This window comes from Pogona vitticeps, chromosome 3 (genome assembly GCF_051106095.1).
Source record: "Pogona vitticeps strain Pit_001003342236 chromosome 3, PviZW2.1, whole genome shotgun sequence".
NCBI classification, from domain to species: domain Eukaryota; kingdom Metazoa; phylum Chordata; class Lepidosauria; order Squamata; family Agamidae; genus Pogona; species Pogona vitticeps.
The window spans coordinates 40,625,395-40,646,898 of NC_135785.1; the positions used below are offsets into that span (position 1 = coordinate 40,625,395).

A 21,504-nucleotide genomic window follows, 5' to 3' on the forward strand; every position below is an offset into this window, starting at 1 on the left:
GGTCTCTTTTCTCAACTGATAGCATCGTTGCATTTGAGTTTTACCCCAGTTCCTACCAAGTAACACATGACAAATTTGAAGTCAGCAAATGGGGGATTGATGGCGATGGGGAAAATATGGTAAGAAACTGACTGCAGACACAAATGCATTGATTGGATGAGTTAGCAGCCACGGGTGGCAGGGATCCAGCTATTTCACTTTTTTCAAAAGATTGATTTCCAAATGGATTTTATGCTTTTTTTTTCTTGAGCAATTGAAGGAAGCTCAACTGTTCTGGAAAATATGCCTGGCTAGCAGATCTTAAAGCTGGACAATTTGCTGTCCCACCTTTGGAAGCTGGATGTTCTCTGGCTGCCAGTGTTAGTTCTGCTTGTTCTCCTCCAATGTGCTTCCAGTCTTGTACAGATAATTTGATCTTTCAACGCATTTTATGTAACTAGAAGGAACGTGGAAAGGAGATTATAACATGTGACATCTACTAGGTCCTTCTGAATCGCATGGACTTTTTTCACACCAGTGCTTCCACTTCCTAAATAGGGTTGCTGGAGAGGGGAAAAGACTGAACATTTAGGGAATGACATGAAGCATCTAAAACATATCCCCATCCCCACCATTTTAGCCAGCTCTTTTCTTGATGTTTCATGGCCAAAACCTTAAGTGAGAGAAAGGGCGCTTGTGATGTGACGAGGCAAACCAAACAAGGGTTGGGAGACAGGTAAAAACTGTTTCTTGGCTGTTTATTGTGGAAATGTTTATAACCAGTTTATTACACTGGCTCCTCTGGCCTCCATGGTACCCTATGGCATTCACCGGCTTCTCTGGCACAAGGCAAATGTCTCTGGGCGCATATCCCCTTGTTGGTGTAAGTTAGCAGAGTTTTGTCCCAGTCCAGGCAGTCCAGTTGAACCACACAGACAAAGACAGCTTCTTCCTTCACCAAGTGTATTTACAATATATACAGAAGTTCAGCAGTACAAACTGGCAGCATGACAGCATGACATTCATAGAAGAGATCCGTACATCTTCTGCACATGTCCACACAGTTATACACATGCACATTTGCATACAGCCAATCAGTGTGGACATTGCATCATCCTAGGCTGCTTGACTCAGCATTTTGCACACCTGTAAAATATGGCTGCTGATTACCATAGGCCTTGTTCTGCCTCAGTGTGAAATTATCCTTGAAAATGGGCACAAAGGAAATCTGGGTAAATGGGTCCAGAATCTGGGAAGGCTTGGCTAACAGGATAATATGACAACACAGAGCCAAGAAACAGGAACATTGGTTGGCTATAAGGCATGTGGTGATATCTGTCCAGCAGCTGCCACCATTGCTGCTAGAGCTTCCCATCCTCTACAGCCTTGCCTACAGTACAGAGAACATATGGAGAGTTTTCCCAGGCCCTACAGTAGAGTCGGACACGGCTGGACAGTTTGTCAAGGGGAATCTTTACCTTTACCTTACACTAAAGGGGATGTGGGTGGCGCTGTGGGTTAAACTCACAAAGCCTCTGGTCTGCAAGGTTGAAAGATCAGCAGTTCGAATCCGCACAATGGAGTGAGCTCCCATTGCTTGTCCCAGCTCCTGCCAACCTAGCAGTTTGAAAGCATGTAAAAATGCAAGTAGATAAATAGGTACCACCATGGTGGGAAGGTAACGGTGTTCCATGTCTAGTCGTGCTGGCCACGTGACCACAGAAACTGTCTACGGACAAAACCCTGGCTCTATGACTTGGAAATGGGGATGAGCACTGCCCCCTAGAGTAGGACACGACTGGACAATTTGTCAATTTGTCAACTTTTACCTTTACCTTACACTGCTGCTAAGATTTGTGGGATGCCAACTGCTAGCTCATGGGGAGGTTCACTCTCCCGCAGTGGGTCTAGCACTGCTACTGCCAGGGCTTGTGTAATAAGAAGGATCACAAGTTGCAGTGCTGGTGATCCACCACTTGCCTTGTGTTAAATAGCACAATGGCCATGTGCATCCTCCACTGTTTCTGGAGCTTATGTGATTGCAGCTGTTAGTCCACAGGGAGGTACCCCCCCACCTGTGAGGTCTGGCCATGCTGAAAAAGCAGAGAACACCTGTAAGCACTTTTGCACTACACCTGTACATTCTATCACCACCTGAAAATGCATGAAGATACACACAAAACCAATACTGATCCTCCTCCACAGAATTTGCCTGGAGAACTGTCCTGAAACAGATGACATGAAGAAGCATAAGAAATCCCCAAATAACCAGTGCAGCAACATGCAGCAACACTACCCACCACAGTGCTGCTACAGGAAAGGATTTCTAGCCATTTCCATACAGCTAAGATAGGGTATCAAGACATCCTAAGGTTTTCCTGATTGTAGCTTCCTAATCTTGTTATTTTCTCTCCAAAAGATTTCTCTCTTTGGGCTCCATATAAGATGATTTTAGGGTGCACATTCTCTTATTATTTGTTTGTTGTTTTGTTTTTTTAATCAGAAAACTTTCAAAAGCAGTTCAGCATATCACATCATGGATGGGATAGTCATCCGTTTGCTGTTCAAGGTAAGGGGGAGTTTAAAATCCCACTGGATCTGGATAAGTCCTTGAGTCTTCTTACAGTTGCACTTGAGAGTCAGCAAGGAAATACTTGAGGGAGGGGAACTTAACATTACTGAACTTGTGAAAAGAAGTAGGAATGTTTGTTCAGCTTTTAAATATTGCTTAATTATAAGCTAATTGCAATAAAGCAAAGTCCAACTGGCACCAAATCTTTTCAGTGCCAGCTGAAACCTTTAGTTTAATTTGCCCAATGCTTCCAGCTTGTTAATACTGTATTTTATTACTGTTATGCTTCAGTCTCCTCTGCTGATTTTAATTTATTCTCAGCTGATCTTAATGTAACTCTTTCATTTTATTGTATCTATTATAATTTTCTAATTATGCAAGACACACTGGAAGATTTTGGATGAAGTTGAGAGAGAGAGAGAAAGATGTCTTATTAGAAACAAATTCATTCTTTTCTCATATCACTAAGAAACAGAAGTTTGTTTATAGCATCGATCAAGAATAAGGTTTGTTAGAGGGTTGCTTTAGAATGGAAGTTAAGTCAAGATGGCAAGCCATGCTTCTCCATAAAAATGGCTTGCTGTTACATCTCATTTCCTCAGCTGTTGCTCATTCATCTTCTCTATTTCTGTTTGGATTAGCCACTGAAGGAGGCAAGTGGCATTCCTCTCAAGGTTAGATGTGGGCCAGGAGTGGCAAAATGCTTATTCCTAATTTACAGGGTCCAAAGACTTTTCTAATTTGTTAGGACACCAGGACTTCGAGTTCAGTTGTATGTGCATGCACACACATCAGAACTTTGATTTGCTTCAGATATGATGATCTGACCCTGGTGAGCCATTATTTAATTGGACCAAGAATGAATGCTGCGCCAGTGTATTCCCTTTGCATCCCACCTCTTTTCTCTCACATGCTATAATCCAACACTTCCTTATACCACATTGCCTGTTATACCCCATCCAGGAAATCATGGTTTAATCTCTGTTGGCCAATCAGGGTATGAAACCTTGATCTAAATCTATATTCATATCTTGGTTAGTAAATAAAGATTGAACCAGTTTTGCTGTGCAGATGTGACAGAAACTGAATAAACATAGGAAGTATTAAATTATGATATGGAAGAGAAAAGAGAAAGGGATTATACACAGAGGAAATTCGTTGGGTGGTTCTCCATGTGGTTTTAAATTTTGCAGTTGTACTAATTAACAGAATTTTACAGGGCACCCCTTTGTGATTTTGCCATTCCTTCTTTCATATTTTTTTCCAACTTTGGAAAAAAACCCATTAAAGCGGGAAAGGGAAAGTGAGTCCAGAATGGCTCCTTTTTATTTTTCCTGCCAGAAGCCATTTATCTAGAGACACCTGTTCTTTATCCAAAATTAAACTAGGATTTATTAGATGGAAATCCGACATCTGAAACCTGACATAACAAAACGATGAGTTGATTATTAAAGTTCATGCTTTTAAAAACCAGAACAATAAATCACAAAACTGCAGTGTTTCACACAAAGGATGTGATCACATAATGAAATAGAATACAGTTTGGATTGCTTGTGGAGCTCGTTCGTTCGTTTAGTCGTGTCCAACTCTTCGTGACCCCATGGACCAGAGCACGCCAGGCCTGCCTGTCCTGGAGTTGTGTCAAATTCATGTTGGTCACTTCGATGACACTGTCCAACCATCTCATCCTCAGTCATCCCCTTCTCCTCTTGCCGTCACACTTTCCTAACATCAAGTTTTTTTCCAAGGAGTCTTTTCTTCTCATGAGATGGCCAAAGTACTGGAGCCTCAGCTTCAGGATCTGTCCTTCCAGTGAGCACTCAGGGTTGATTTCCTTTAGAACTGATCCAGGTTGCCAATCATCTTATGACAGTGAGTTTCATGGTTTAACTATGTGCTGTCTCACTGAAGTCTCATTGACTTCAGTATGAGTTCTCTGGAAAGAAGATAAACAGCATTGAAAGGATCACAGTCAGTACTGCCAGACCTCAAGACACCAGCCATAGTCTCAGGAATTGCTGTGCTTCTATGGGACTCCAGACAAGGAGACAGTTTTCAGAACGAACTGTGTTAGAGAATGGATAGTTCAATCTGTGTATAGCACAACTTTAAAGTCTGGGTACTCATTTCCAGCTGATACCAGAGTTCACTCACTGTGGGTGGAAATGTTCACTGGTGCGCAGTGCTTGGTTTTCTCCCAGCCCTTACCTTCTGAACTTCTGTGACATCACAAGACACACACCCCTCAGATTTTGTCTCTTCAATCTCAGGGAGTGGGGTTCTGACCTAGGCAAAACCATAACGGAAGCATTTGTATTCAGCATATTTGGACAGTTTAACTGCAAAAACCTCAGAGCACAGCATACATAAAAATCAGGACTGAGAGAGCTTTTCCTTGTGCCTGAAATACTGTTCATTAGCATAGTAAATGGCACTAAAGTAGGCCCACTGAATCAGTGAGGATTTGGTATGTCAGCTCCTCCAAAAGTTCCAGTGATTCAGTGGGTCTATTCTTGTGCAACATACTAGATTTTATCCAGGAGCAAGGAGAGAGGAGAGGAATAGGTAGCAAAAAACACCTCCACTTTGGGATAGGTTAAGAGCAGGAGTTGTACAGTTGGACATGTCTAAGAAGGTTTTGTAGCAAGGGGACTTGCAGCTGCGGTTACCAAAACAGATATTTTCAGTTATTAGGCCACTGACCCAGCATACGACCGCTCTGACTCTGTTGGATCAATGACCTGCAAAAGACAGTATTTCCAGCTGAGGCCTGAAATAATATTGCTTTAACAGCACCTGCATTGACAGGGACTTCAGAGTCAGTGGGCAACTGTGCAGTTTAGACAGACCTTTTGAATCTGATGGAGACATTATTGCCTATCATTATATAGACAACTGAGTTTCAGTGTCTCTTCCTATGCCTTTGGTACCTTTCAGTGTGAAACAAGGAAAACCACAAGAGGTGCTAGAACTGTCTGTTAAAGTCAATACTCTGCATTTTTAGAGCTTTTTTTGTATACTCTTTTCTTGTTTGGTGGAATACAATGTAATTTTAATGCATCTAATTAGACACATGCATCAGAAGGTACAAATAGAACCAACCTAGGTTTTGGAATAAATACATGCATTGGAAAATCTTGCAAGTAACTTGTTTAAAAATAAACATATCTCACAGGAATCTAGCTACAAATTAGCAATTATTTCCAATTGTATGTCATATATGAAAGAAGAAAATCCTAACATTAAAATGTGTGATTCACTTGTGTAGAAAATAACCATAAACATAACAATGGAAAGCAACATTTTGACTTTCAGACTTCTTTTTCTTTTTACCATTTCTGATTTTGTATTCTTTTCAATGGGGTAGGATTATGGGAAGGGAATTTAGGGTTAAGGGGGTACGTATGGATAATGAAAGGGTAAAATTCTGGAGAGTGAGATAGTATATTTACATCAATTTGTACAATTATACTAAAAAGAAAGATAAAAAGAAAAACAGCAAATTTTCCAGTATTACTATAGTTACTAATCTATCTATTCCCTGATTAGACCTTCACATTCTTCTTTATGCTTTCCAGACTATATTTTGAGTCTAATTATGAAATTATTCTCTATATATCCACCAAACATAATAAAAGTCTCCTCCTGTGTTTTACAGTTCCCACATTATTTAAAAACATATTTATATTTTTAAAAAAACTTTGTAGATGTTGTATACTATCAGTAAATCATATATCATCTATAAAACTTCTTATCTGCACTTTCTTTAAAAATTACTGATTTTAAATATTAATATTCATCTACCATTTTATACCCATTATATCCTACACTCTTTATCCATTTTATTCATTTAGTACATTTTTATTGTTGAGGTTTTCTTTTCTCCTCCTGGATCCTCTTGTTTTAATTGTGCAGTTTCCTTTAGGACTTCTCACTTGCTCTTCTGCTCTAGTCGAGCTTCTTTCTACCTCTGATCCTAATGGTCCACTTGATTTCTCTTCTTCTTGTTTCTCATCTGTTTTCTCCTTTTTTCTACCCAACCACTTCTCCTTTGTTTTCATAAAATCTTCTGTCTTCAGTTTTGAATTAATATAATAGCTCTGTTCCTGGAATTCAAAGAGGACACCTTCAGGCACCAACCACTTATACATAATTGAGTTTGTTCTCAAGAGGGATATCAGCTCCTCATATTGTTTCCTTTTCTGTCTTATTTGCCACGGAATATGTTTTCAAGATCTTAGTTCCTTTGTCTTTTCTATTAGGTACCTTGCCTTGTATATTTCTTAGGACTTTATCTCGAAAGATCTTTCTCATAAATTTAATATTAATTTCTCTGGGGCGATTTTTATTCAATTTCAGTTTATTGTCATTGAATGTATACACCGTATACACATACAATGAAATTCATAAAGAACACTCAGAGACCAGACCAAACACACACACACACACACACACACACACACACACACACACACACACACACACACACACACACACACACACACACACACACACACACACACACACACACTTGTAACAATCCCAAGTCCCAAAACCCCACCCAAGAGCTCGCAGTATCCACACACCATACAACACAACAGACCAAGTAATAGTAATACAGTCAAACAACTCACTGCTGATGATTCTTAAGTTCCTTGTTAAGTGCAATTATAGCTCTAGGATAAAAACTGTTAAAAAGTGTGTTGTCTGAATTTTAATTGCTCTGTATCTTCTGCCAGAAGGCAACAGTTCAAAGACGTTATAAGCAGGGTGGGAAGAGTCTCTGAGAATATTGAATGACTTCCTTAAGCAGTGAGATGCAAAGATGTTGTCCAAGGTTAAAAGCTGAAGTCCAATGATATTTTGGGCAATTTTAGTAATTCTCTGTAAAACTTTTTTATCCATGTCAGAGCAACTCCCATACCATGAGAGGATGCCATATATTAGGACACTCTCTATGGTACTACAATAGTAGGGCAAAAGTAAATGCTGAGATAGATTTATCTTCCTGAGCACTCTCAGGAAGTACAGCCGCTTCTGTGCCTTCTTCACCAGCATATTAGCATTTATAGACCATGAGAAGTCCTCTAAAATGTAAATACCAAAAAAATTAAAACTAACCCTCTCCACCTCTTCACCATTTATGTACAGTGGTGAATATACATCTCTCCTCCTATGTTCTTTAGGTTTTTTGGTGTTAAGTATAAGGTTATTTTCTTTACACTACAGTGTCAGCCCTTGTACTTCTTTTCTATAAGCAGACTCATTGTTCTTATTTATAGCTCCCACCACTGTCGTATCATCTGCAAATTTAATAATCGTGTTGGTGTTATACAATGGGGTTCAGTCATGTGCGTACAGAGAATAGAGAAAGGGGCTTAATACACAACCCTGGGGAGCTCCTGTATTTAATATCAAGGTAGAAGAATAATAATATCCCATCCTTACTAACTGTGGCCTGCCTGTCAGAAAGTCCTTTACCCACAGACAGATCTTCTATGTATTCCCAAATTATTCCTGGTATATACTGTATTAATTCTTCGTGCTGTGTCTATATTTTGTTGAACATCCTCTGGTCGCATTTCCATGAGCGATGCTAAATAAGTAGTAATCACTTGCGCTGTGTCTTCTCCTTTTTGTTCTGGTAGATTCTGGAATCTAAGTATGGCATTGGCTCTTTCCATTTGTAGATTTAAAAGAGTCATTTCATCTTGCTTGCTTTCCTGTTTTAGCTCTCCCATCTCTGTATACAAGGTCTCCTGTCTTTCTTCCATTCTTTTTGATGTCCCATCTATTCTGGCTATTTGTTTTTTTATTTTCTGTAATTTGATTTTTAATATCAGCCATTGCCATCTCTAAATCTTTCATTTGTACACATATCTGGGCCATCCCTCCGTGTAGTTGCTGTAGCCCTGTTGATAACATCTCTTGCATACTCTATTGCTAGTCTTTAAATGATTGCCCCAATATCCCACTGATATTCTGTTCCTGTGCCGGTGATCCTCTTTGAGGATCTCTTTTTCCACCTTTTGTCACCATATTGATTTTTTCCCTTCCTTCTTAAGTAAATAAGGGATGCTGTTTTTCCAGATAGTCACTGAAGAGAGGCTTTTATCTTATATTGTGCTACTTTCATGACAAGGTAATATTCTCCCCCTTCTCCCTTTCTCTTTTCTCTCCTCTTTTTCTACCAATCCAAGCAGGCGGGGGGGGGGGTTCACTTTTACTGTAAGATTTTTTAAAAGGTAAAGTCCATTTTGCTAACTCTTTATGTCAATCTCTTTTCTGTGTAGTTATTTGGATCCATGGAGATTTTCCTTACATAAACAAATATTTTAACTTACTCAGAGTCTCTGGGGGAGATATTTTCACGATCCTTTTGTGCTCTCTCATTCTCTGCTTAGAGTGTTCCCAGCCCTTTGTCAAGATGGCTTCCTCCTTGGTGTGTACACTCCGATGCGACTTTGGAGGGGAAACCAGCCTTTGCCAATCCCATTCCCCCCTTCTTTTTCTTCAGAAGCAGACTTGTTAAGTATTGTTGAGCTTCATCCAGCCTCTACTTTAAAACTGTCTGTTTCAATTGGCAGTATTTCATTTTCTTGCTAATTGTCAATTTTTTTCATGATTAGTTAATATGATCAGCAACAATGCTTTGTCTTTTTACGTATCTCAATGTATATTTCTTTATCTCAATCTTCCATTTGCTAATTATAGTCAGTTTTTAAAGCTTTTCTTCATGATGCAAATATTAGAACTTATACATGTTACCTGCTATCCTTCTGTAGCAGTGACCCACATGAAATTGAACTTGTACCAAGCAAAGAACTGATATTATCTCACACATCATAAACTTCTGTGAATCCAGTTAACAATAGTGTTTATCTTTTCTTTCAGCAGTGTCATGTTGATGAAACAGGATGTGTTTGTTGTCTTCTGTCACTAAGGCTGAGCCACAGTGTTGTTCTTATGCATCAGAACTCCTTGCATTTCCACTTAGCTAGCTAGTCTTCTAATAAATATTTGGTTTCTTTTTTTTTCCTTAGAAAACAGAGGAGGAAATTTGCTCTGCTAACCATCTTTATTTCCTGTGGCTGAATCCATGTTAATTGCTTCTTGATGTGCTAATGGCCCTCACTAATTTACCTCATCCTTCAGGTGGGACAGGTTTGGTTCAGTTTAACTTCAGGCAGCCTAGTGTGAAGGCAAGAGGAGAAGGGGATGACAGAGGATGAGATGGTTGGACAGTGTCATCAAAGCTACCAACATGTATTTGACCCAACTCTGGGAGGCAGTGGAAGACAGGAGGGCCTGGGGTGCTCTGGTCCATGGGGTCACAAAGAGTCAGACATGACTGAACAACTAAACAACAAAGCCTAGTTTCAACACAGCTTCCTTCAGCCATCTTGCCTAGTATGGATAATTCTGTATGTACATACTCTATAATTTTTTTTTATTTTGCAAAGACTTCAGTGTGGACATAGTCATGTTGAAGCTGTTGTTTATAAAACATATGATTGTTCAGTGAGGATAATATGAAAAAATAAGCATTGCCCATAATTGTTTTGCTAATCTCATAATTGTTTTGGCTACACTGATGGTGACAGGTTGCACAGTATATCTTAAAGCTAGCCTGGCAGTTAAGATTTGCCAGCAAATCAAATAATGTCACAATCCTTAATTCAGTAGGATCACTTGAGGAAGGGAACCAGGGAGGAATGAAATTTTAGCATCAAAAAGAGAAAGGAAGGTCTAAAAACAGCATGTTGCTGCTAGATTGTTGATCATTAAGACTATGGGTATGACATGACATAAATCTTAAAGATGTTGCATTGGTTTTCAGTTTGTTTCCACACCCAATTTAGGGTGCTAATATTTACTGAAGAATATTTAACAAATGAGGATACAAATAGAATCACCTTCTGTCTATCAGCCTGCTTATGCCTTAAGACAGGGGTCTCCAAACTACGGCCCGTGGGCTACATCTGGCCTGCCTTGCCGTATTCTCTGGCCCATTCTCTGAACTCTGTGTGCATGGGCGGGCAACTGCAGGGGGGTGAGTGCATGCATGTGTATGTGCATATGTATGTGCATGCGGCTGTGGGGGTACATATGTGTGTATGCATGCATGTACATGCACGTTCCTGTTCCTTCAGCCCTTTAAGGTCTTGAAAATATCTAGTGTGGCCCTCAGGGTAAAAAATTTGGGGACCCCTGCCTTAAGATCAAGGGAGAAGGCTCTTCCTGAGGTACTTTTCCCTGACTGTATGACAACAGGGGTAGGAGCCTTCTCTGTCATGGCACCCTATGCACATGGCACCAACCTTGCAAGCATCCTTCAAGCAATTTTAAACTAGTCAGCTTGTTTTATGCTTTTTACTACCTTTTATTGTTTTGTGACTGTGTTCAATTGTTTTTCTATTTATATATTATTCACTACCTTTTGATGAAAGACCACGTATAAATGACTAAAACAAAACAAACAAACAAACAAACAAAACCCACCTACAAGTGAAAGGTTAACTGCTCATGGTTGTTGTAGGCTTGCAGCAGTGAAAGCCTTCAAGAATACATTGTTAAATGCTCACTAAGTTAAATACCTAGTCACTATTACCTGAAGATAATAACTAACTATACTTTTCTTGTCCATGTGTGCCCTAGTTTATGCACGTGACAGGAATGTTTTCAGCAGTTTTTATGCAGTTTGATTTATTTTTTTCCCATAAGAACTTTCAAGAACCTGCAGATTTCTTCAGAAATTTGACAGACAGCTTTCTAAAAATCCAAATGTGAGAAAAAGAGAAATTGAAATTGACAAAAGTGGCACCAAGATAAAAGTACCAGGAGTATTTAGATCTTAACTGTCTGCCTTTGAATCCCTAGGTATTCATTCTACCATTCTTCTAGTGTGGTAGGTAGTTAACAGGAAAACTGAGTAGCTTTCTTTCAGATGGAGTACTAAAATCAGCTTCAGATTTCAGTAAAGATGAAAACTTATTAAGCTCGCCTCTCCTCCTCCTCTTCTTGACAGATTCTTTATCTTTAGCAGAAAGCAGGTTGAAGATGATCTTACCTATATCAGGAATCGCTGTACCCATGGAATGTTGGCCAGCGGAGGTTTCGAAATTTTATTCTGCTGTTTTATTACAAAATGCTCAAAATTCACAGATTCCTTTATAAATCTGACAAAATCAACTGGAGACTTTAAAGGAAATGAAGCAGAAAGGAAGCAAAGCTAGAGGCATGCTTTCTTCCATGTCAGTACCTCCATCTTAACTTTTTCCTCCGTCCGTGGCCAGCTTGTGTTGTTTATGCTTCCTGTAAGTTTAACAAGAAATAATTATAAGGGCCAAAAACTACATTATGTTTCTGATGGATATAATCAACACAACTCCACTTTATGCCAAGGTATTGATTTTAGAGTCTAATTCAACCAGAGCATTGAAATGCTTATTTGCACTTCACTCTGGGATTCTGCAAGTTTTAGTCCCAAATATATATATATATACCTTCTCTAAATTCTGTACTTGGCATAGATGAAATCCGAAGTTACCCAGTTAGGTAAGGAAAGCACCTCAAAGTTAGATTTCTCTGCCCTTCTGCATTACTTCACAATGCCACAAATGAAGCTTGCCATATGATTTTGAATATTTTAAAAATTGTCTCCAAAGTCCTTCTGATAAGCATAAACATCTTATGAGAACAATTCCTTTCCCCCCTCCTTTAGTGTGTGCTTGTGCTTGGAGGCAGCAGGGAAAAAATAACATTTATCTGGAGACCTATGATAACAAGCAGTTACTTCTTTAATGAAATCTGAAGTTGACCTTAGTACTATCTCTATCTCAAAGAAAGCTACTGAGCGTTTCTGTCAACTGACAAAGCAAATGTTCCCAGAATTTTATTGAAAAGACTTATTATGGTCATAAGAAAGGTGATCTGCAAAGAAGCACTCCTCAATGAACTATGAAGCAACTTGCCCCTTTCTTTACTATAGTAGTTCATTGAGCCGTGCATGACACTATCAGTTGTGTTAAACATTCAACTATAAGCATTGATTGAGAGATCATACCTTATGTTTTGTTCAGTGTCTGGCAGTAACATAATGTTCTTGCTTACATGGGGCCTGAGGGAACATGGGTTGATGAGCAAGCAAAGAGAATGAGGAGCCTGTAAATATAGGAGGTGGAAACCTAGAAAGATACTTAAACAACAGCTTTTAATGAGACCAAATTAAAGCTAAGGTAGTTTACCCTTAAAGACTGCCTGCTCTGTTTTAATGTGAGCTTTCGTGGACAAGTTCACTTCCTCAGACAGTGGACTTGACCATGCAAGCTTATATTAAAATAGAGCAGGTAGTCTTTAAGGGGGCACAACATTTTTTACTTTTTTAAAAAAATTCACCTGATATACTAACACAGACTAACACAGCTACATCTTCTAAATTGAAGCTGATTTCTTATTTGTACTAGAAAACTTGGAATATGGACTGTGCAAATGTAATTATCTGCTTGGATTTGTAGAGGCTACCTGGGGTAGCAATTTCTATCTGGGCCCTGTCAGAAAATTTGTTGTGGAAAAGGCAGAGCCAGGATCAGCACCCATTATTCCCAGGAAGCTTCTGGAATTCTCACTGAACATCAGTGAACGTTCATGCCTGCCACGGTCCTACTTACACTGATGATGTTCCTCTTCCATGTCCAGTTCCCTCTTCTTCCTTCTGCACCACTTCCTTCCTTCATTTGTACTTAATCTTATTTTTCAAACATAGTATAAAAATTATGGGTGGTGGTGTGTGATGAGGACTATGTCAGCAAGCTTGTGGTTCAAGTTTTCAGCATCCCTGCCCCAAAATTAAGTCCTGTAGAATTTACATTTAGATCATATAAGGTAATCTCTATGGCTCTAAAATTTTTATGTGTGTCATTGGCACTACCTGATCTCTATATATTGATAAAATCTACTAATAAGCATTAGAAGACCTCTGAATTCAAGGATATATGCAACAACAACAGTTTTGAGGAATGGGAGGAATTGGCATTGGGTAGTGCATATTTCAGAGCTCTGCTCCCATAAATATACTCTGTTTTATCTTTTATCTTTTACAAAAGTTACTTTTAAAACATTTTTTTCTGACTTCCAGCCTCTGCAGTGTATTTACTGTCTGTGTTTTGTCCTACTGAACCTTGGTAATGAAAAATACAGTTCTGCCTATGTTATCTTGCTGACCTTTAGACTTTAGTATCTTGGAAACCCTAACCTTCACCCAAAGAAATATAAAAAGGACAGAACTGCAGGATGCCCTTTTTTGCAGATTACTCTCCTTCCTTCCATAACTGAGTCATCCTTGGATTTAAACTCCTAGCTACAATGCCTGCTGATTACAATGGGACCTGGGAGATGGAATCCAATGAGAACTTTGAAGGTTACATGGTAGCATTAGGTAAATATAAAAGCAGAATTATGCCATATTACTTTTTGCCTTTGAAATATAACAGCTCAATTGTAAATAGATTTACTGAGATATGAGCTCAGCAGGCTCAGCAAAATAGGCTTCCTAGTGAGGATGTTTCGGATTACAATTTCAGTCTGAACTACTAAACAGACTAGCTAGAGTTGAAGTGCAAAGATAACTACTAGTTCTGACCAAAACTAAACATTAAATTAGAACATTTGATTTGAATCCTGTGTGGTACCTTTCATAGGAAGCTCTGTGCTTGCAGTCTGGCACAGAAGCATGAATCAGAGGTAATATTTGTAGAAAACAATGTTAAAGTTCTCTCCTTTACTGACCCAGGAACGGTCAGCTCAGTAACCCTATATTTTGTATATTTACAATGAGTAAGTACCATAAGAGATGCAAAGCCAGAAACAGAGGGGGACAGAATTAGAATGTTCTCCTCTACTTTGGTGGGTATTTTCAATTTAATAATAATTGAATTGGACTACAATAGAAAAATGTTCTAAAGATTGTACGTATACAACAGGCCCTCACTTATGCTTCATGAATACCTTTTGAGTTGAGGAAGAGGGATGCAAAATCTTTCAGGGGGAATTGTTTTCAGCAGTATTATGGACAGTCAGCCATCCTTTCAAAATGAACTCTAGCCCTCCCTTAAGTGTATATTGATGGGCAGGTTCCACATACATAAGCCATTGCACACACTTCCACAACAAGGAAGGTCATGTACGATTGGTATAAACAGCATGTAGTCATTTGTGTCACAAATGTTTGTATTACCTCCTCTAGTTCTGTCAATATATCCCTGCAGTATCCCAGCAGTCGGGACACCTTGTTCTGTGATGGTATTTGCTCATATATCTGGTCAGGCCATTAGTCAGCAATCCACTGACTGGATGGCAGTCGGTTCTTTCTTTCTTTGTTCATGTCAGAAGCAACTGTATTACAATTAATACAATTGTGTTATTTATTTTTATTTGTTGATTAATAATTAATTAATGAACCTCAGATACTTTCTGCCCAACAACAGGCAACATCAAGAGCATTTGGGGCAGTTAGCATGAGGTCCTTCACGATACATGTAGAGACATAGGGTAAACTGACACAGATGTGAAAATGTGTTCTTCTCTGCACTTGCAAGCGACTGTGCAAATGCCAAAATCCCATTTTTGTAGATGTGCTCTGATTCTGCCAATTCCAGTCTGTAGCTTATTAAAAGACTCCGAGGCAACACAGTTCTTCCTGTGATGGGGGGCTAAATCTTCTGTTGAGTCCATCCATTTGAAGAGGCACTTTGTTCCTAGTGGTTACATAACCTTTTAAATGTCACTGTATTACCTCTTCATCACAAAAAAAGCAGGTTAAAGATGACTACTTGCAAATAGTTGCTTCGAAACTCTGGAGAGAATTAAGCCCCATGGAGTTCAGTGGGTCTTATTTTGGATGAACATGTGCATAAAGGATTGTAATGCACATTTCTTGAACAGAATGTGATGCTCAGTGGTGTAATTCAGTGCCCATGTTCCGCACAAATTCTATAGTAGTTGTCGTTGTTACATGCTGCTAAGTTACTTCCAACTCACGGTGACCTTGTGAATGAATGACCTCCAAAATGTCCTGTCCTCCAAAGCCCTGTTGAGCTTTTGCAAACTCAAGGCTATGGCTTCCTTGATGAAGCCAATCCATTTTGTATTTAGTCTTCCTCTTCTGCTGCCTTTAACTTTACCCAGCATTATTGCCTTTTTCCAGAGAATCTTGTCTTCTCATGGTGTGCCCAAAGTACGAAAGCCACATTATTATAATGTTTGCCTCTGGAGGTAGTTCAGGCTTCATTTGCTGTAGGACCCACTTCATCTTTCTGGCAGTCCAGGGTATCAGCAAAGCTTGCTTCCAGTACCATATGTCAAATGAATGCATTTTTCCCTCTCAGCTTTCTTCACTGTCCATCTTTCACACCCATACACAGTAATTTGAAATACAATAGTGTGGATGATCTTGGCCTTGGTTTTCATATAGTAGTTACAACAGAGGAAAGTGGACATGACAATGACAGATATTCTCAAGCTTCTGGCTGACTGAGGTGTAAAGGCACAGTTCAAGGATGTGTTCACAGCTCTCTTGCCTTATACTGTTTCCCCAAAAATAAGACAGTGTCTTATATTAATTTTTACTCCAAAAATTCATTAGGGCTTATTTTCAGGGGATATTTTATTTTCATATACAACAATCTACATTTATTCAAATGAAGTCATGTCATCTTCTTCTGGTTGCTGCACAATGATGGAGGGTGGGTTTTCACTTAACTAGGGCTTATTTTGGGGATAGGGCTTATATTACGAGCATCCTGAAAAATCATACTAGAGCTTATTTTCAGGTTAGGTCTTATTTTTCAGGGAAATAGGGTAACTAATCTCATTGATGAATTTGTCTAGATTATCACTGATACTTAATGATATATATTGAGAAAGGAAACAGCATTGATTACAGAAATGATTAGGTGACTCAGAAATGATTAGGTGACTCAGAAAAGTTATCACACTATTTTTATTCTTTCTTATAAGTAGTCCTTCTTCTTCATTTGTTTTTTAAGGAGACCATCTTCATCAGGATCAAAATCACCATTTAGGGAAAAAGAAGTGAGCAGTTAATATTGAGCAGTGCAACACTGATGGACATGCAGGTGACTAACTAGCCCAATATAAGCATAAAAATATGCAAAATTGTACTAGTTATAAACAAATTTGGGAATTTCATTAGAAAATCTGAGACAACAATGTCTGTGGATTTGTATGGGATGGTTCAGTTTCTTCTCTTCTCTTCTCTTTCCATTCATGGGGCTTCCATATTCAGTTTATCTTCACAAAATAAAATATCACAGCCCAGTTCAGATGCCTGAGATATAAGATCTAATTAATTTTAAATACTAGGTACGTGTGGAGTGGACTCCTGCCTGCCTGCCTTCCTGCCTTAGATAGAGTGTTGGAGTGGGACTCAGGACACCTGCTTAAAAGCTAGACTTGATCATGGAAACATTCTGGGTAGTGGCAACTGCTAATTATTCCTTGAATATCTCATATTCCTTGAAAACTGGGAAGAGCTGCTGTTAGTCAGAAGTGACTTGGTAGCATGTAACAGCGATAAATCTTCTGAAGTCACTATTTTGAGCTTCTTAAGGTTCAGTTGTAATCCTATGGGTGCTGCCACAAATTGGAATTGATACATTATGTAATAAACTGTATTGATTACTTTTCTTAACCTTTTTAACTGTTGCCCTTTTTTAATAAAAGATAAAAACCTCACATCCACATCAAACCTGCCTCTGCCAATGAAATCTAACATGAAATCTGAACTGTCATAACTACGATTGGAAGTGATTGGTAGGCAATGCCTTGCCCACACGCCATTTAGGATTAATCCTGAGAAAGGGGGTTAGTTTTTGATGCCAGAGGAGGTATGAATTTGAAGCAAGAGGGGTTGTGGAGGCTCCTTAAGGACAGGTGGACAGTCATACCTTACACCAAAGTGTACTTCAGAAAGTGACCAAAGGATGTGGGTGAATTACTGTGTGTCATAAAAGTTGGTCCAATAAGCTGTGAATGAAAAATCAATAGTCATAATAATCATTTTTTTTTCAATTTCACAGATGAAATATTATCTGATATTGAATATATGTTTAAGATCTATGGAAGCCATGATCTTTAGTTTCCAAGAGCTGAGCACGGCTGTTAATGACAGAAACTTTGGGAGTCATTAATTCATAGGATGGCCATAAATCAGAAGGAACTTGACAATCTAAAAGTAACTAATGCCTCCTCTAAAATCCCGATTTACCTTGGGTGAGACATGTTCCACTGGTTGGTGATTGCTGTATACACTTCCCCATCTTTTATCCTCACAACAGTCCTGTGAGATCGGTTAGACTGAATTAATCAGTAGTAGCAACACTCCCTTTAAAAAATAGGAGACATTTATCATAGCATCAGCTCTCCTCAGCTCTGCATGTTGCAGATTCGCTTGCTTTTTGTTTTGTGATTGGGCACCACAAGGTAAGCACAGAATGTCATCTGATAGCTTCATTGCATAGGCCACCTTTGAAGGAATGTGTCTTTATCATCTTATAAATGCATACTTCATATACTGCAAGATAGAGTGCACCATGGGGCTTGACATGTTCACCCACTGAACTTTTCAATTAAGTGAGATTTAAATCTGGGTCTCTAGCTCTTGTCCAACACACAACCTGCTCTATTGAATTAACTCTTGGCTGAAAAGTAATGTGGGTGTAATGTGTGTGTATGCCAGTCAATTAATAGTATTTCCACAAATTGAATGGCACACAAATTTCACAAAGGGAATAGCAAGACCTCAGGTGAAGAACAGGTGTTTTTTTTTTAAAGCACAGATTTGTGACATTGTTAGGGGGAAAGTGGGATCCTAAAATGATGGACACCACATAGGACACAGGGAATCTCTCTGATTTGTGACTTTTATTGTGTAGAAATATAGGTTTAGATTTAGTCGGAAGTTTTGTTAACATGACTACTTCTTGGTCTTTTCTGCAGACATTGACTTTGCTACCCGAAAGATAGCAAAGCACCTGAAACAAACGAAGGAAATTATTCAAGAGGGAGACAATTTTAAGACAAAAACACTGAGCACTTTCAGAAACTATGAAGTGAATTTCACTGTAGGAGAGGAATTTGAAGAGCACACCAAGGGGCTTGACAACCGAGTCGTGAAGGTAGAAACCTATGATTTGTTTTCCATTTACACAGCAGTCAACATCAGCACTTGACGTTCAAGAAAACTGGTTGAAAGCAAATTAAAAATGTTAAAAAAATATTTATTTATAAAGAAGCAATGATTTGCATTTCTGATTTTGCTGCTGCTGCTGCTGCTGTTGTTTTTGCAACTATTTTTTTAAATGTTAATTGTGGCAGTTTCTCAGGCTTGTGACAGCAAGACAGGATTATTTTTTTCATCAGCTTTCAACTCTTCATGGTTCCACATAGTTATATATTCCCAGCTGACAGCCATGGGGTTAATACACATCTCTCTATAAGTCACAGCAGATCCCACTCCCTGATGCAAGCAACTGCTGAATGATCAAGGCTTCTGGGCTACAGCATGATGGCAACTTTCCTGCAGTGGCAACTTTTTAATGTGCGTCTTTTGTGACTTCCTCCAGTGCCACCCTGGCCAAAATGCTATTGCAAAACTCTGTTTACCTATTTTGCTGTCTGTCTAGCACAGCCATTCTCAACCTCTTTTTTGCCATAGACACCATATGAAAGAAATATAGACCAAATCAGGATTGCATAAGTTGTATAACGAACCTTTTAAGGTGGTATGTGAAGAATTGTTTCCATTCTCTGGCCCCTTACAAGTATGTGAGAAAGGCTGTGCAACAGAACGAGTGACCCAATCATATCCAAATATATGATGGACAGACAGTAAGATCCTTTATACAACATACATGTTTTGTTGGACTATGCTGCACAGTTCCCAGAGGATTTTGGTCCTTGGGTTGGTCCAGTATTCTGGCTATTTTCACTGTGTGCATAGGGTGAATTTTACAATATCATGTGACTCTGACAACCTAGGCACTTTTTGCTCTGGGTTAAGTGTTATTTCTGGTTGTAGCTGGCAGACACCAGAATGAAAAGAGATCTAATATACACTATGCCCATATGGCTCTCTATCAGCTCTATAGAATAGAATAGCAAACATTACGGTCACCTAATTATCTTTTTTCCAAAGAAACTTGCTATCCATAGCCAACATTTTTCCTATCATCTGTGACCTTTCTATGCCCTGACATCACAGCATGCTCCTTATGCCTCTGTCAACACCATCCTTTACAAACCTATCTCGGAATAAAACTGCCTCTTCCCTGAACTTTCTGCAACCTCAATTTTCTCCTCCTATCTCACTGCTGTTATCTGACAGAGAGAAGAAAAAGCATCTTATTTCTCTTATAATTCTATCTGATTTCTTATCAAGATGATTTCTGCCCAACATTCCCACATCACCTCACTGCTATTTTTGCAGGAATAGCAAGAATTAATTATTTTTAAGAGAGCCATTCTCCACCTCTGCACTTTTTCTGTAAAGAGATGGAACAGGTTGCATGTTTTCCCCTGCTCATTGTTGTAGCAAAGACAACTAACAGAAAAAGAATAAGAGATGAAGAAAAGAAAAAGAAAAGAAAAAGAAACTTTGAACATTTCTGACATTCAAGTGCTAATCTTGGGAGAAGACCTCAAATAGGTGGCAACACTACTACTCAGTAGAAAAGCCTTTCTTGATTCATTTGTGTGTTTTTTTAACTGCATGTTTTTGTTGTGGTGGGATAGGATTGAGCAAAGTGTGGCCTATGGACTAAATGCAATCCCAGGGACCTCAGTGCAGCCTGCCCTCCCTCAAATTTTTTGCTCCCCTCTGGAGTAAGTAATTTCCTCTTTGGCGGGGGGGGGTTAATATTAATTGGCTTGAAAAGGGCCCAAGCTATTTCTAGGACTGTGTCTCCCTTTATGAGCCTGCTCAGGCATTAAGATAATCAAGAGAAGCCTTTCTCTCAGTTCTGCCACCTTCACGGGTTCGTTTGGTGGGGACACGGGAGAGGGCCTACTCGGTTGCTACTTCCAGACTTTGGAACTCCCTTCCACCAGAGGTCAGGCTGGCCCTATCTATGCTGCCCTTCTGCAAGGAGAAAAAGACCTTTCTCTTCATGCAAGCTTTCCCTCAGTGACTGGCTGCCTGAGTGGAGGTTTAAAATGCAATGTTGTGCCTTACTGCCTTGAATGTGTTTGTTTTTGATGTTGCTTTTGTTCACCATTTTTAGCATGGTATTTGTATACTTGGTTTTTTCAGTTTTAAATATTGTCTTTTAATGATGTAAGCTGTCTTCAGTCCTTTTCAAGGAGAAAAGTGGGATAATTTTTTTTAAATAAATAAAAAATAAATAAGATTTGTAGGAAATCCTCTTCAGAGGAGATCGCCAAAGTTGCTTATCTTTATTTTGGCAGAGATACACTAGACCAGTGATTTGCAACCTTTTTTGAGTCATGGCCCCTTTTTACAACAGCCTGTGACCACACCATCACATTTGCATGAAAAGGAATTTTTAATGGGGTAAAGCTATCCTTCCTCAGACAGTAGAGGCTTCTTTCTCCCTCAAAGGGCCTGTTTCTCACACATACACATATACGCTAACTTTAACATCCCACTCCAAAAGATCAAGGAAGAAATTATTTAACAAGGGCTACAACACATATAAGGCAACCTGCTCCTCATTAGAAAACACTTTTGTCCCCCCCTTTGGGGGGAGTCACACGCACACCCCCAGTTGGGAGACACTACACCAGAGGATATGGTGGAGAATAGCCCACCAGTAATGTGTTGAACTTTACAGAGGATTGTCTTCTGCTTGAAGGTGACTCCTGTTTGAATGGCTAGCAGCAGGTGGTCTTGATGTTTAATTGCTATGAATCCCTCC

General features: G+C 39.1%; 1 protein-coding gene across 1 annotated transcript in view; it reads left to right on the forward strand.

Annotated features, from left to right (window-relative positions):
- The first annotated feature begins 880 nt into the window (after positions 1-880).
- RBP2 (retinol binding protein 2) overlaps positions 881-21,504 on the forward strand; it is a 31,430-nt gene continuing 10,806 nt past the window's right edge. The window contains exons 1-2 of the mRNA XM_020793156.3: positions 881-13,988; positions 18,569-18,747. Coding sequence (XP_020648815.1) covers positions 13,916-13,988; positions 18,569-18,747 — 252 coding nt within the window. The 5' untranslated portion in view covers positions 881-13,915. The remainder of the gene's footprint in view (positions 13,989-18,568; positions 18,748-21,504) is intronic.